This window comes from Vitis vinifera, chromosome 1 (genome assembly GCF_030704535.1).
Source record: "Vitis vinifera cultivar Pinot Noir 40024 chromosome 1, ASM3070453v1".
NCBI lineage: Eukaryota > Viridiplantae > Streptophyta > Magnoliopsida > Vitales > Vitaceae > Vitis > Vitis vinifera.
Window position 1 is genome coordinate 9,008,889 of NC_081805.1, and position 16,726 is coordinate 9,025,614.

Here is a 16,726-nt window from a genome sequence, read left to right on the forward strand (position 1 = left end):
TCCTTCTCTTTAAATTTCATTGTTGGATATCTTTTGTATTTTCTAACCCTCTTCTTTGTTTTGAATCATGGCATAATTTATGTTTTCATTGCATATGACCTTGTCCTGGGTGTCTATGGTGCTCCCTTAACTGTCCAGCCTCATAAGAGAATCAATATGGTTAAAGGTGATATATATTCTTATAAATACTCTATTTTACCGCATGTAAGATATTTAATAAAATTTTTATAATACCAATATTATTATTTAAAAGTTATAATTTTTTTAAAATTTTAGCTTCCAATTAAAACAAAAAATAGAAATTATTTCAAATTAACTCATTACGATTCCATTTGATAGTGATTATAAGAAACATATATAACAGTTACAGTACTTGAAATTTTTCATTAAAAGATTTAGTTTTATATGTTAAAAGGACTAAAAATATTTCTTATAATAATTATCAAACAAACTCGATGTCATTTTCAATAAAAGAAAGAAATCGAGTTGGCATGTCATTTAGCCCAGCCTGAAGGATTATCCTGTTTGACAAACACTTCAATTTTCAAATTATTAGTCCACAAACCATGTGGACTTGTGGGCCCAATACGCATTCACTTCGAACATATAAGAAAGAAAAGAGTATGGGCTTTTAGTGCTGTTATACATGGGCCTGACTAAGCTGCCCGTGAAATGAGCTGGGCTAAGTAAAAGTTGCCCACACTTCAGTCCATTAAAATTTGAAATGGGCCAGCCTGAGCCAAAAATACAAGGCAGGCATTTCAAAGGTGTAGACAACCACCAGTTCACCCACTAAGCATTATCGTATTTAAGACGCCTTGGATGCAGCAAAACTGCCTTGGCAGAATGTTTTCCCTCATTTTAATCACAAGCCATCAAAGTAGTTTACAATTCAAAATCATCATATCTTTGTGACACGACAGGCCAACAAAACATATGACCGTTGGTGCAACGGTCCAAAAATCTAAATTTTAAAAATCTGTGGCCTTCGGCTCTGTGTACTTGCAGTTTCCAACGGTAAACTCCACAACGCTAGTCAATTCTTCCTCTTCTTCCTCCTGCCGTTGGTCTCTTCTCTTGGAAACGTGAAAATCTGGAAGAATTCAAATCGCCTTTGAGTTTTCTGAGATGACTCTTTCTTTGCTTTCTAGGGTTTCTTGCGATTGGATTGCAAGATGTTGATTGGGTTTTTTCATCTTTCTTGAATTTCTTGTTTGATTCCGGCGAGAGATTAAAGAAAAAAAAGTCTCAATTTTTTATATCGTCTTGATCGGGTACTCGTGAATTGGGGTTTTGTTCTTGGGAATTTCTGTGTTTGTGATCTACTGTTTGGGTAATTTACCTAAACCCCCTGGAAGATCATGGCATCGTTGGCGCCAGGAATTTTGTTGAAGCTTCTCAATGGCATGAATTCTGGGCTTAAACCCACCAGCGAACACCGGAGCTCACTTCTGCAGGTGACGGACATCGTCCCTGCCGATCTTGATGAGAAGAATCTCTGGCCTAAGCACGGATTCTACATCAAAGTCTCCGATTCTTCGCACTCCATTTACGTCAGTCTTCCATTTGAACAGGATGATCTTGTTCTCAGTAACAAAATGCAGCTTGGCCAATTCATCTATGTTGATAGATTGGAGCCGGGATCTCCGGTCCCCGTAGTTAAGGGCGCGAAACCACTTCCGGGAAGACACCCATTAGTGGGCACACCAGAACCGATAATGGGCCTGAGAGAAAAGGGTGAGAAAGCTGATCAGAAGGCCAATTCCAAACCCTCAGGTCACAGGAGGGGTTCCTGGGGAACGCCTCAGAATGGAGGGGATGCCGTGTCATCTCCCATGGCTTTGAAGCCAATTCCTTTGGACTTTGATCAGTGTACACCAGTTAAAGAGCGGCCCACGCTTCCCATGTCTCCAATGATAAGGTCGAGAGTGGGGAAGGATGGAAACCCGAGCTCGGCCGCCAGGTGTTCGATCAGTGGTGGGCAATTTGCCAAAATGTTGGATTCCAAAGGAGAAAGTCCTGCTATACTGAGGAAAAGCTGTGTTGCCCATTCTGCATCCAAGTTCCCAAGGAGCAAGAGCGTCTGCGACAGAGAGCCAAGAATCCCAAGGAGTCCCTTCAACTCAGCTGTAGGTACATTTTTCCTCTTCACCAGTGACATATCTAAGAAAAAACATCCTTATATGATCTGTTCTCAATAATTTAATAGCCAACTTTTTTTTAAAACAATTGCAACATCTGATTATGGTAAAATATTTCCCCAAGAAAATTTTTCTGGAATATTTGGAAAATTCTGCAAGACACTAAAAATTCCATGTCTGTCTGCAGGAGAAAAAGAGTACAACACCCCCACCAAGTTTACGGAACCCAAGATTAGCAGATTCATTCAGTATGGCCGGGAATGCACAGAATTCTTCAGACTCAAGGATGATGACTTTACAACAACAGTCTCAGCCTGTTAATTCAGTTTCCAATAATAACAGCAGTCTACCTATGGTTTTACCAGGAAAACTTGCCGTACTGGGCAAGGTGTGAATTTTATACTTTTCCAAGTTTCATAACATTTTCCTTTTTGTCAAGTAGGATTATGAAGCTCCATTTGTCATAACTTCATGCATAACAGGAAGCAGCACAGCAACGAGAAACAGCACAGAAAATTGCCCTTCAAGCACTCAGAGATGCTTCAGCTACTGAAACTCTAGTTCGGTCTCTCAAGTAGGATACTCCCCTCTCTTTTTGTGTGGCTTATACTTTGCTTCTTGTCTACTTCCATGCAGCTAAGATCATTTTTTGGTTACTTGTAGGATGTTGTCAAACTTGAGTAAATCAGCTAAGGCAGATGCTCCAGCTGCCTGTTTTGACCAGTTTCTGGATTTCCATCTTCAAATTGTGCAAGCAGTGACTGATATGGTGTCCATACAAGCAGCTACTGAAATGGCTCAAACCCCAAATGCTGAAGGGAAAGGAGCTTTTGGAAAACAGCATGAAGAAGATTCACCCATCTTACATGAAATTATGCACAACTCCATGGACCAAAACCGGAACTCCTTAAATTTGTCCAAGAGAAGATCAGTGTTATACAAGTCAATTGCAGTTATTCCTGAAAGAAGTGATCAGAAGACAAGCCTGGGGAAGCACTTGAGATTGATTCCCAATCCGAAGGCAGCTTTGGAAAGAAAAGGAGGGACCACTCCACTTGGAAAACTGCCCTTTGAAGCTGCTGAGAATGATGAGAACATAAAACCAGCCTCTTGTATCTTGAGCAATACAATCAAATTGGGTAAGCAGGTTGAAACAGAAGCTGGAAACTGGTTTATGGACTTCCTGGAAAAAGCTTTAGAAACAGGTCTGAAGAAACAAAAGGGGACAGCAGTTGGGGATGCTCGGAAAGTTCCTCAGTCTCTCATACTCAAGGTCATTAATTGGGTGGAGGTAGAGCAGTGTGATAGTAGTAAGCGGCCAGTGCATCCCAGAGCAGCACAGATAGCAAGGAAGTTGAGGATCAAGATGAAGAACCCTTGAATTGGCCAGCATAGAATCCAAGCAGAGATTGTATCAAGTGGTTTTTTTTATCAGCACTAAATACATTTGCATTGTTTGTGTGGTGTTCTTATCATCTGGAGATTTGTATTTTTTTTATTGAATCATAAGCCTGTACAAGTTTCATTCTATTTTTCTTTTCTTATATGTTTGTTGCCTGAAAGAATATAAAATTATCATATCATCATTCAACTCTCAGTGATCATGCATGAGCAATGTTACCTTCTAACTGATTATGATTGAATTGAGCCATTAATTATCTTTACTGCATATGCATATATATCTGCATCTCTTACCATACTTTGCCCCCTCTGCGATGAGATGAGCATTCCTTCATTTGTTACCTGCTTTAATTCTATGATCATTGTTGAAAGTCAAGCCATATGGTAGGTGATAATATGTGAAAAAGGGCAGGGGTGGCTCATCCGTGCCTTACCATCTAGGATCAAGGCGGGTTTAGTAGGGGAGTGAAGTCTGTAGAATGACAATGTCTAGCTGCAATTCAGAGGTCTTCAACACAAACATACAGAAAGTGTCCTAATTCCTTTTTGTTTTTCCAACAGAATCATATTGAAGCTAAAATAGTCTTTTAACAGTAAAGAGTGCTCTCCCCAAACCCCCAACACTACCCGCCCCCCCCCCCCCCCACCCAATTCCTTTTTCCCAAGAAAGGGCATCTAGCTGCAACTTTGAGAGGAAACAATGGCTTTGGTCTCTCACGGTGGCATGGTCAAGTTTCGACAGAGCTCAGAAGTAAGCAACAATATTAATAAATATTCAAATCCAGTCTGGCCCTTCCACAACTATGACAGCTTCTGAAGGATTAGCTGAACAAATCCTGATTGATCCATGTTTCCTACATAATTTAAACTAGCCATTTTCTCATAAGGATTAGAAAACATTGTTGGTCATAGACCTAATAGATACTTGATTACCTATAATCTATTCATAACCTGTTCTTCAATTCGATGCAGTTGTCATTTGTCACAAGTAAAATTTGCACAAAAGCTGGTTAATGGTGCCTCCTAAAATCATAAGGACTCCGACCCCTTGGCCATAATATTCCATTTCCATCAACAGATTCATCTATTTTGTGATTAGTCATGCATGGTTTATGCTAACTGTGACCATCCTACGAAAACGTAAGGTAATGTTTCAATATTCCAATACTATGTTTATTATCTTTGCTTTCGGTGGGAATAGGCATCTCATTATTTTTCTCATTCATTCATCTGTTTGGATAATTTAAGTCACTATAGGAATGAAATAAATACGATTCGAAAAGAACTCCCAGTTATAAGTTTGATTTTAGTTTATCTCTATAATGTGATATTTGTTTTTTTATTGAATGTTAAACATCAAAATATTTTATTTTTTCTATTCAACTAAAAGTAATTTGTTGATATCAATCAACATTATTAAAGTGAATTTATTATCAATAGATTCAATTTAATTTCAGTTTATATATTGGTTGATATCAATAAATTACTTTTGACTTTTTCTATTCAACCAAATTAAAGGTATTTTCATTCCCTTAATGCAAATTTCTATTCAATCAAAATTATTCTTAAATTTTTTTCTTTATATTTTGCTTCTATTTTGAAAATCATGAAAACAATTTTTATGTGTTCTATAAAAGTATAAGAATTAGAATTATCAAATTCATTCTTATTTAAAAAATAAAAATAAAAATCCTTATATTTAAATTTTTATTTTAAAATATGCTCTTCTTTATCGGATAAATGAAGTATTAGTTAAATATCTAAGAATAAAAATGAAAAAAAATAAATAAAGTGGATAATTTTTTGGTGATCCAAGAGATTGAATATGAAAAAAAATAAAAATTATTGGTAGTCATTTGTAAAAGAAATTTCCGAAAATAACAGAGAAAATTCTGTGTTTCCTTTCCTCATTCAGTAACACAGTAGAACTACACTTGCACAACCATGGACCAATAGGATCACGGCACGTCAGCAATTTCTATTGACCTCTAAATTAAACGAGAGATAGAAAAAGGCAAATCTAGGGTTTTAGTTGCAGGCTTGAACGGAGAAGCCATGGATCTTCTTGCCAAGAGTTACACGGCAGATGATGACGACGGGCCACAGCATGAAGCAGAAGACCAAAACCTTGACAATTCATCGCCGGATTCTTCCCCAACTCGAATCGCTCTCCCCTCCAAATCCTCCGCCCCCAAGGTCGACGACACCACGCTCGCTCTCGCGATCGCCAATACAAATGACAAACCCATTGACCCTATCCAACACGTCGTCCCCTTCAATCCCACCTACGACCAGCTCTGGGCTCCCATCTATGGCCCCGCCCACCCATACGCCAAAGACGGCATCGCTCAAGGCATGCGCAACCACAAGCTAGGGTTCGTGGAAAACGCCGCTATCGAGCCTTTCATTTTCGACGAACAATATAACACGTTTCACAAGTACGGTTACGCCGCGGACCCGTCTGCTTCGGCGGGGAATAATTATGTTGGGGATCTGGAGGCGTTGGAGAAAAACGACGGTATTTCAGTGTATAATATTCCTCAGCACGAGCAAAAGAAGCGGAAGATTGAGAAAAAGAAGGAATCGGAGAGCGAGGAGAATGAGGATGTTGATGTGGAGGAGGTTCAGAATCCCGCTACTGATACGTGGTTGTTGAAAAATAAGAAGAGTCCGTGGGCGGGGAAGAAGGAAGGGTTGCAGACGGAATTGACGGAGGAACAGAAGAAGTACGCCGAGGAGTACGCAAAGAAGAAGGGTGAGGAGAAAGGGGCAGCCGAAAAGGGCGAATTTGTTACAGATAAGAGTACATTTCATGGGAAAGAGGAGAGGGATTATCAGGGTAGGTCTTGGATTGCACCACCCAAGGATGCTAAGGCTACAAACGATCATTGTTATATACCAAAGAGATTGGTGCATACTTGGAGTGGACACACGAAGGGTGTGTCTGCAATTCGGTTCTTCCCCAAGCATGGGCATTTGATTCTCTCAGCTGGGATGGATACCAAGGTAAAGATTTGGGATGTGTTCAATTCAGGGAAGTGTATGAGGACTTATATGGGTCACTCAAAGGCAGTTCGAGATATTTCGTTTTGTAATGATGGGACTAAGTTTTTGACTGCTGGGTATGACAAGAATATCAAGTACTGGGACACAGAAACTGGACAGGTGATATCCACCTTCTCAACTGGGAAGATCCCTTATGTTGTTAAGCTGAATCCAGATGATGATAAGCAGAATATCCTATTAGCAGGGATGAGTGATAAAAAGATTGTTCAGTGGGATATGAATACAGGGCAAATTACACAAGAGTATGATCAACATTTGGGAGCGGTAAACACCATTACATTTGTAGACAACAATAGGAGATTCGTCACTTCTAGTGATGACAAATCTCTTCGTGTTTGGGAATTTGGGATTCCTGTGGTTATAAAGTATATCAGTGAACCTCATATGCACTCCATGCCATCAATTTCTCTTCACCCAAATACAAATTGGCTTGCGGCACAGAGTTTGGACAATCAGATTCTTATTTATAGCACTAGGGAGAGGTTTCAGCTCAATAAAAAGAAGAGGTTTGCTGGTCACATTGCGGCTGGCTATGCTTGCCAAGTCAATTTCTCACCAGATGGACGGTTTGTCATGTCTGGAGATGGTGAAGGTAAATGCTGGTTTTGGGACTGGAAGAGTTGCAAAGTCTTCAGAACACTCAAGTGTCATGAAGGGGTATGCATCGGGTGTGAGTGGCATCCTTTGGAACAAAGTAAAGTAGCAACATGTGGCTGGGATGGCTTGATTAAGTACTGGTAAGAAACCTATTTTTTCATTCATTGTGAATGATTTACATACAAGTGCTAATTGGTGATGAATTAGTTCCTATCACATTGTTATGCGGATTATAGCTTTCATATATATTGATTACCAGTTCATTGTTATTGATATGCTGCATGTATATGGAAATGGTTCCTCTTTGTATATTTCATATATTTCTATTTATCTTTAAGGTAAGAAGATGTATTTTATATTAAATTTATTTTGCGTATATCTGTATTTTCTACTCTAGATTTGACACAAATTTGATCAAGAAAAGAGTTGTACCTTTGTATCATTTGCTGGTTCGCTATTTCTTGCTTACATTATCTTCAAGGTTATGAAGGAGTTACAACTTACAAGATGGGGGCAAACCATCATGTGATACCTATTGAATAGATGAAGTACATGCTTTGAAGAAAGTGAATCGTTGTATGATACCCTTTGAATTGATGACTTATGTGCTTTGAAGAGATTAAGGATGGAATATAAAGTAAACTAAATTCCCTGATGTGATGAAACCATCCAAATATAACTTTTATGAATTATTGCTGGATGGATTTGTCATTAGTTTGCACATCTAGAGAGATCTATGTAGGCTATGACAGTGGCTATAAAACTCATATAAGATATGAAAAGCAAAATTATTTTATAAAGGTAAGAGAATACAAATAATAGAGTATAGATTGTTGGGTTCCAAGAGAATTATAACAGCATGGACAAGAAGATAAATCAATGATCTCTATGAAAAATGGCTAAGCTTCTCTAGTGGCAGTATATCCCAAATGGCACAGTATAGTAGTCATTCTTAACAATTAGCCTTGAGAAACCCCAGTGGTTCTTTAACAATCATTCAATTGGTTACTGCTTACCACCCCGCTTGGGGGTCACCCTTCACTAGACAACCTAGGAAAGACAACACCACGATGTAGACTTTTTTACTTGCTTTAGAAGTGGGAGGTATGTTCTAATGTGATAGAAGACACAACAGCATGAAAGGAAGAATCTGGACTACCTGGCAGAAATTATGCTTTTCTGTTTGTTGTTTGTGTTGGGCGTCCATTATGCCATTCCATTGCCCCTCTCACCTCTGTTTTTTTGTCTTTTATTACTCAAACCTACCCTATGTCTCATATCTAAAGGTGACACCATCCTTATAAAAAAATACAAAAAGATGACAGTATCCTTGATTATCTTTTGAAAAATTCGCATTTTATAAGTTCTTATTTTGTGTAGCATATTTTCTCCTTTCTCTCTCTGAATTCACACAATTGTACTATTACTTTTTTTCTTTTGGTAGACCTTGAACAACTCTGCAATCAATGTAGTATTTAGAAGTACTTAAGAAATGATTTTGACACCTTGTTCCTCGACAAAATTCATTTACCTTATATTCTTCTTATTCTCTATGCATCGAAGTGCCCCAGGGGAGAGGTTTGGTTTTGGGGGAAGTGTTATTATACTTGATTTGATGAGCATTTTGAGTGGCAGTTCCAGAGTTGCCAGATTTGATGGTCTAGAACTAGCAGATTGGCAAAAATCCAAACCAGATACCTGTTATAAAGGGCAGGATCTGGACTCTGGACATAGCAGCCTGAATAGACCATGAGGCCTGAATTCAGCAATTATTAAGGGCAGCTATAATTGCAAGGAATAACATGGTCAAGGGAACTTGGGATTGTTTTCTTTGCTGCTCATGATCAGCAGTGGCTAAGAGAACATCATGTTATGAGGATAATGCTGAGCTATAAGTATAAGAGCTTCACAAACTTATTGGCTTAATTTGAATTGCAAATTTTAATTTCAGCCTGCTCTGTGGATTGGATGTGACCAAACTTGAACATTCCCCATCAACTTGGACTTAAAAAATTTACTTTTGTGACAAGCTGAATCATACACACTTTTATGGATCTAGATTAGTGTTTGACAAAAGCCTGAAATAATAAGCTTGCTCCTCATTACTCTTCTTAATCTGCAATGTATTGGATTAAAAAAGGACTGATGATTCAATCACAAACTCAGATATCCTCAGGAGGAGATAATCATCCTATTATGCCATCTGTAGGGACAAGATACACCTGTTAGTCATGAAAAAGAGAACTATCATCTGGCATTCCAGCTGCCTTCTGCCTCAGGTAGTTTGAAAGATAGTCCTCAAAGCATGTTTGTAGCTATGAGGAATCAGTGGAAGAACTTAGCCTATAGGCTAAAGTTTTGGATTAGGAATGCTAAAAAATTTGTTAATGACTTGAAAATGGTGAAGATAAGCAGACTAGAGTTTTGAATAGCATGTGATGCTATATTAATTGGTGTTGCTGAACATGAATAGAACTTTTAAACTTAAAACTTCCACTGGTTCATCTAAACTTCAAAAGAGTTATGCAGATTTTCTATTTTCATATTTTCAAATATTGGAAATATAAATATGGAGAAAAATCCAAAGCCTGAATCTCTCACTCTATTGAACTCTAGCTTTCATCCCCAAGTAAGACATAGCAAGGTTGAGTTGGGTGTATTATGTTGCATGCTTCTACATCAATCTGGAATAGTCCTCCTATATGTTTGTCAATCTAGATTTCTTCATTTTCTGTTATTGTTCAATAAAGCTATTCTACTGCAAATTAATGGTGACTTGACAATAAGAAGTGGATCCTTTGTTAGTAGACTGGAATTAGATCATCCTACTGCCTCAATATTTATATAAACAAAACAGAGATAATGTTTGATGTACATTTACTTGCACGTTAGGTAGTTTATCTTCATTGTTGTTCCCTTTTCCTAGTTAAAACAGCATAATGCTGTCATGGCTATTGGAGTCTAATGTTTTCTTATCTGGCCTTGCAGGGACTAAACCCATTTCTGCTATATACTGCAAGGTGGTGCTATCAGTTGATCAACACCGACACATTCAGTGAGAGGACCAGAGCAGCCTGTTTGTGCACTTGAACTTATATTGTGAATGGGGTTTCTTTGCTAAAACTAAGCGCAGTCACCACATTCAGATTCAGAAACAGAATGTAAAATATCTCCATGTTGGCTGGGCTCACCTGACATCTGCGAGTTCATTTCATTCTTCACCATGTTATCAATTAATGATGTCAGGATAAATATCAACATGTATCACATTTTGAACTTGGCCTGTGTTGATTGGGAGCTTTTTGTTGTCAAAATGTGTTTCCAGTGCTTTAAGCAGTTTATAATTAAGCAATTAGTTTTCCTCTCTTTCCAAGACTTCCGTTAGTGTCTGAAATTCAGTTACAACCAACTTACAGGTGTTCACACCTGTTGTAACTGGATGGTGATAAAGTGCAAATTCCTTTAGGACTAATTTATTATTGTCATTTGGGTGGTTAGCATTTTTCTCATTATTCAAATGGTTTTGTGGCTTTTTGCCCTTTCATTTCTTAAGATTTTCATAATTTTTTTACTGATCTGAATTAATAGCCTGAATATGTGCTTTAAGCTGTTTATTTTTTACTTCTCTCCGACTAGTGTAGTTTTTTTCCCAAATTGTGCGTGTGCGCTTCTATTCGTAATTTTTTAGAATGATAAACAGAATTGGGTTCAAACACTCGAGTGCCGACCCAGACAGCCGTAAATGCTGTGGAAGGGCCTTTACGGGAACAACATTTGGGCACACCATACTGATGAGGTTATTGCTTCTTGTTAGCTTCTGCGTTCTTTAACTTTTATCAATAGATGATCTTCCTCTTGAACAAAACTCGATATGCCCATAACTAATCGTTGCCTTCAGAGTGTTTGTATATGTTGCTACCGAGACATCCATTCTCTCTCAACCTCGTGTTGTTTTGAACAAATATTTCAAGAACATTGATTGGTACTCAAAAATGGCGTTTTTCACCTATGTAAATCAAGTATTGTGCATGATCTTGAGTGTTAATCTATCCTTATTATTTTGAATGTATGTTAGTTCTTATTTTGAGTGCTAATATGTCTATATAGTGCTAAACACAGCAAAAGAAGGTGAAAATCTCAAAGTTACGCGAGTCTCGAAACAAGGAAGAATGAGGCACTTCATAGTCTTGAGGAACCGAGCATGGAAGAAATTGAAGGATGCAAGACCATGACATTTGGAGCATCATAGAAGTCTTTGGAAGGTTCTGGGAAGGTATTGCAATGGAGAAAGTTGAGAGAAAATAGAGAACATGGAGAAGGAATGAAGAAGCCCAAAAAAAGAAAGTTTGCCTAGGGAAATTGGTTGAGCAAGCCTTAGCATCCCTGAGCTTTGGGAAAAGCAAGGAAATTGGCTTCGAGAAGCCTAAGCAAGCCTAAGAGAGGTGTTGTCTACCTGAGCTTGCTCACGAACTTGCTCAGGCAACCTAAGCAAGCTTGAGCAATCTTTGTAAGGAAGCCTTTGCAAGGTGTTCCATATCATTCGAATGAACTTGCTCAAAGACACTTTTTAGTAAGCCTAAGCAAGCCCAGGCAAATCTCTCGACAAGATGTTCCATATCAAATTAATGAGTTTGCTCACGATGGAGACACCTCTGAGCGAGGCTAAGCAATTTCTGTACAACTCTTTCTAAAGGTCTCCAAATGCAACTAAACTCTTGTATTTCATTCCATTTAGAGTTTTAGATTACCTTTTTATGGCTATTAAGGTTAATTAGGGTTTGTCACGAGCCCTATATATAGGAGTTTTTATTAGACATATTGGGGGTGGGGGTGGGGGGACATCTTCTAGAGGAGGAAGATACACTTTTTCAGGGTTTTTTTTTTTAAAAAAAAAAAATTCAATATAATATAATATTCTAATCTTTTCTCAATTTTGTTTGTGTAATAAATACATGCTAATAATGGTTATTGGGTTGGTACTCTCGACCATGAGTGACTAAACTCTTCTCGTCGGTAGATATAGCATTAAAAGATGGATGATCTAAAATGTTCTCTACTTTAAAAAAATTAATATCAATTTGCTTGAAATTGTAAATATAACCTCAAATTAAGGATGACAATTTTAACGTGATACAATAACATGAATCAAAATGACATGAATTTTAATGGGTTTTAATTTGATACAATTGTATTCATATTATGATCATATTAACTCGTATAACCCATTTCGTTTCACTATTTAATTTTTTTAACTTCTTTACTTATTCCTATCAAATAGACTTATTTATTTAATCATATATGTTTTTTTAATCATGTTAAAATGTAAAATGACTTATTTATAACTTAATCCATAAATTACTTGTTTTATAATTAAAACATTAAATAAAATTACTAACAAATAGAAATTAAAATTATAAAATTAAATTAATTAATGTCTTTTAAAAAATAAAAGTTAAAAGTTAAAAGTTAAAGCTACTAAAAAGTATTTAAAATAATATATTTATAAATTTTAAATTTTAAATAAGCCAAATGGATAAATATTATTTTTGTGTTCATCTATGTTCATTCATACACGAATCAATTTAACATATTTATTAAATAATTTAAGAGGGTTTGAATCATGTTACTCATATTATGAATACATAAACACGTTAAATTTATGTTATCTGCTTAGAGTGATATGATTATTAAAATGGGTCATATTTAAGTTGAGTAAATTTTCACTATTGTGGACACGACAAGGAATTTTTTGTTTAAATTTATCAAAATAGATCTTATATTATTTTATATAAAAAGTTTTAACGGGAAATGAGTATACAATGATTTTGGTTAAAAATAAAAAATAAATAAATAATTGTACTAATAATAATGAGGAATGAGAATAAAACGACACCGTTCGCATGGATTCTATTTGCATTTAAAGGCGATTTATCCGCTTAGGGCAATCGACGATCGTCAAAAATAACAGAGACGGAGTAGTGTACCAGGCTATCAGCAACTGTACGTGGCTCTTTCGCTTGACTACTTGAATAGAAACCCTAATACACCTTGGGTAGAGTGGATTCATCCTTCACAAGAATGGAGGCCATGTGGATGAGGCGAGTGCCAGTGGGTTTGAAACCTTCAATCCCTTTCTCTGCCCTTATTCTTCCCATCCCCTTCCCTCATCTGAAACCACTCCTCTCTCTCCATCATCGCTCGCTCTCAATTGCCGCTTCTTCTTCAACGATTCCAGTTTATTCAACTTATCATCATCATCATCATCCTTCCTCCGCTGCCGGTTAGTTATCCAGATTTATTTACTCCGTTTCCGTTAACTTTCTATCTGTATCCAGACTGAACAAATCAATTATAAGATTTTATTTTTGGCTGTTTGTTGGTAGACGAGAATGGGAATCCAATCAAGGGCTCAAAGGTGCTTCTCAAAGGAATGAGATATTTTGAACTTCAAGTAATGCTCCAATTCCCCCTTTCTTCTTCTTTTTTTGAACTTCATAATCTCCAATTACTCTCTTTTTTTCCCGTGTGTATCTTAATTTGAGAATCTTTTTCAACAGAATTGGGTTCAATCACATGGGTACAGGCCCGGGCAGGCGTTAATGCTATGGAAGCGGCTTTACGGAAACAACATTTGGGCACATTGTATCGATGAATTAGAAGGTTATTTTCTCTTCCTTTTTCTTTTATAGTAAAAGATTTTGTTTATTGCTTGTTGTTGGTTTCTGCTTCATTAACTTTATTCATAGATGGGATCGCCTTCCTCTTTGAACAAAACTTGGTGTTCCCGTAACTAGACTAATTGCTGCCTTGATATGAGTGTTTGTACATGTTTCTTGTTAAGCCTATTCTCCCCAGAACTGGAACTGTTGATTATTGGGACTTCCATTTTCTGTCAACCTTATGTAGGTTTGAACAAAGATTTCAAGAGCATGTTGAGTGAACATGCTGAATTCAAGGCATTGACCTTGAAAGACAGTATCAAAGCCTCTGATGGAACTAGGAAGGTAGACATATCTTTCTTAGTAGTCATTATACCACTTGTCTCCTCTTGGAAGTGTTGCCTGTTGGGCCTTAATCATTTTCAATTTGAAGTTACTTGGATTTCATGAGAATCTTCTCATTGATTTTGGAACTCACAGGAGGTTGCAGATTTTATTCACGTTGGATGATGGGCTAGTGATAGAAACAGTCATAATACCTTGTGATAGGGGCAGGAACACTGTGTGTGTTTCAAGTCAAGTGGGTTGTGCCATGAATTGTCAGTTCTGCTATACTGGCAGGCAAGCTTTTTAATCACTCTAACTTGAGCCTTTCAGTTGTATTATAATAGTTAAGTTATTGTAACCTCAATATTCTGCATTTCCATGATGTATAAATACTTTTTCCAGGATGGGACTAACGAGACACCTAACTGCAGCTGAGATAGTAGAACAGGCTGTATATGCGCGACGTCTATTCTCAAGTGAAGTCGGTTCCATTACGAATGTTGTATTTATGGTAGGTGAAACATTCCAGTCAGATTTTGTGTCCACTAAAGTTATCTTTGCAAAGATTACCAGAATTCTGATGCTGCTCACTTATGCTTGGGGACCTTTACTCTTATTAATTATTAGACCCATTAATTTGCTGGATCTTAATTTTTTGCATCCTTCAAATTTATATAGTGGTTTTACCTACTGAAGCAGTCTGTTGAAAGGAAATATAATCTATTCTATTTTTTCTGGGTCTTTGCAACTATCAGTGATCAAATTTTTTATCCTTTTGGAGTCCAAGTGAATGAAATGAAACTAGACACAGTTATTTCTTCTGTTATTGTTCTCTAATCACTGGCACACAAATGAACTTGTAGGGGATGGGCGAACCATTTCATAACATCGAAAGTGTCATAAAAGCTGCAGACATAATGGTGCATGATCAAGGCCTTCATTTCAGTCCTCGCAAAGTTACTGTTTCAACCAGTGGGCTCGTTCCTCAGCTGAAACATTTCCTCCGTGAATCTAATTGTGCTTTAGCAGTTAGCTTGAATGCGACAACCGATGAGGTACAGTTCTTTCAAGCTTATTTTGATTGGTTGGTGAGGGGAGGGGGAAGGGGAGAAAGATTGTGATAAATCAATTTTTTTTATTGAAGAACAAAGTACAAAAAATTGCAGGTAAGAAACTGGGTAATGCCAATTAACCGGAAGTATAACTTAAGCTTGCTTCTTCAAACCCTTCGAGAAGAACTTCGCTCCAAACATAACTACAAAGTTCTATTTGAATATGTGATGCTTGCAGGAGTTAACGACAGGTGAGCAAGTCTTTTCCCTTGGTGCTAATTAACGTTTTTATTTCTCCCATACTGGTTTCTTCTGTCTGAAATTATTAGAAAATGTGTATTATCTTTTTCTTTTGTTTTGATTTATTGTATTTATTTATTTTCTGTTTTGCAGCCTTGAGGATGCAAGGAGGCTCATTGATCTTGTTCAGGGCATTCCTTGCAAGGTCAATCTTATATCGTTTAATCCACATTGCGGATCCCAGTTTAAACCAACCAGTGAAGAGAAGATAATTGAGTTCCGAAATATTCTGGCGGAAGCAGGGTGTATTGTTTTCTTGCGACCCAGTAGAGGGGATGACCAAATGGCTGCCTGTGGTCAACTTGGGAAGCCTGGCCAAGTTCAGGCTCCCTTGCTTCGGGTGCCTGCTAAATTCCAGTCTGCCCTGACCTAGTATATAAGCATCTAGAATTGAATTTGATGGCTGCTGTGCTGACTCGTTTCCTCTTTGGGTTCTGTTGGGTAGAGGACCTCATCCGGGGATGAAATCAGATTCCATTTAAAAAATTTAAATTTCAGTACTGTGATGGTTAATGTGTCAGTGTGAGATTATTTCACATTCCCAATGAGCAAAAGGTGTTGGTTTTTTTCTCTGCAATGATCCTCTTACGGAAAAAAAGAAAAAAAAGAAAAAGAGGTGTGTTTTCGCATTTATTAATAAATCATAAAATATGAATTTTTAAAAAATAATTAAAATTTTACATAACCAAGCTAATATCTATATCATTGAAAAATAGTACTTTTGATGGAAAAAAATACATTTATAAAATTTTAATTATTTTTTATTTATATGTTAAATTTAAATTTTATAAATTTCGGTTTTTATTTTGTGGTTTTTAAAAGAATAAGAGAAACACACTATTCCCATCCTTTTAGCAACATGACAGTAGCTCAAAAGTGGCAGGTGGATTGCCATTGTGCTCTTGTTACGCTTATGACAACAAATGGTCGGGGGAGGGCTCTTCAATTTCCTTTTGATTAAGAAGTGGTTGCTGTTTAGTGGACTAAAGAGGAGTCTACCAGAAAAAAAGGAGAGAAAAACCAGCTTTTCTGCAATCAACACAATAGTGGTAATCGATACATTCTATGCTTCATGTTTACGGTTTTTCATGATAAGGGCCTATATCCCTATGGAACCAATTTTTGGCAGGGGAATTTATGTAACCATACACCAAGGGGCAAAATTTTGCCTTTTGGAAACTTT

The 16,726-nt window shown here is 37.1% G+C and overlaps 3 protein-coding genes across 3 annotated transcripts; all 3 read left to right on the plus strand.

The window, feature by feature from the left end:
* The first annotated feature begins 840 nt into the window (after positions 1-840).
* LOC100260333 (uncharacterized) lies at positions 841-3,738 on the plus strand. Its single transcript, XM_002264037.4, has 4 exons — positions 841-2,129; positions 2,329-2,529; positions 2,624-2,715; positions 2,805-3,738. Exons 1-4 carry the CDS (start codon positions 1,362-1,364, stop codon positions 3,520-3,522), a joined length of 1,779 nt encoding a protein of 592 aa, XP_002264073.1. The 5' UTR covers positions 841-1,361; the 3' UTR covers positions 3,523-3,738.
* A 1,763-nt stretch (positions 3,739-5,501) lies between these two features.
* LOC100260455 (uncharacterized) lies at positions 5,502-10,702 on the plus strand. Its single transcript, XM_010655139.3, has 2 exons — positions 5,502-7,345; positions 10,194-10,702. The coding sequence occupies exons 1-2, from the start codon at positions 5,598-5,600 to the stop codon at positions 10,198-10,200; spliced, it is 1,755 nt and encodes a 584-aa protein (XP_010653441.1). The 5' UTR covers positions 5,502-5,597; the 3' UTR covers positions 10,201-10,702.
* Positions 10,703-13,137: 2,435 nt separating this feature from the next.
* Positions 13,138-16,120, plus strand: LOC104880034 (uncharacterized). Its single transcript, XM_010655136.3, has 9 exons — positions 13,138-13,485; positions 13,589-13,656; positions 13,763-13,865; positions 14,112-14,209; positions 14,355-14,485; positions 14,594-14,702; positions 15,055-15,246; positions 15,358-15,494; positions 15,637-16,120. The coding sequence occupies exons 1-9, from the start codon at positions 13,284-13,286 to the stop codon at positions 15,914-15,916; spliced, it is 1,320 nt and encodes a 439-aa protein (XP_010653438.1). The 5' UTR covers positions 13,138-13,283; the 3' UTR covers positions 15,917-16,120.
* Positions 16,121-16,726: the final 606 nt, after the last annotated feature.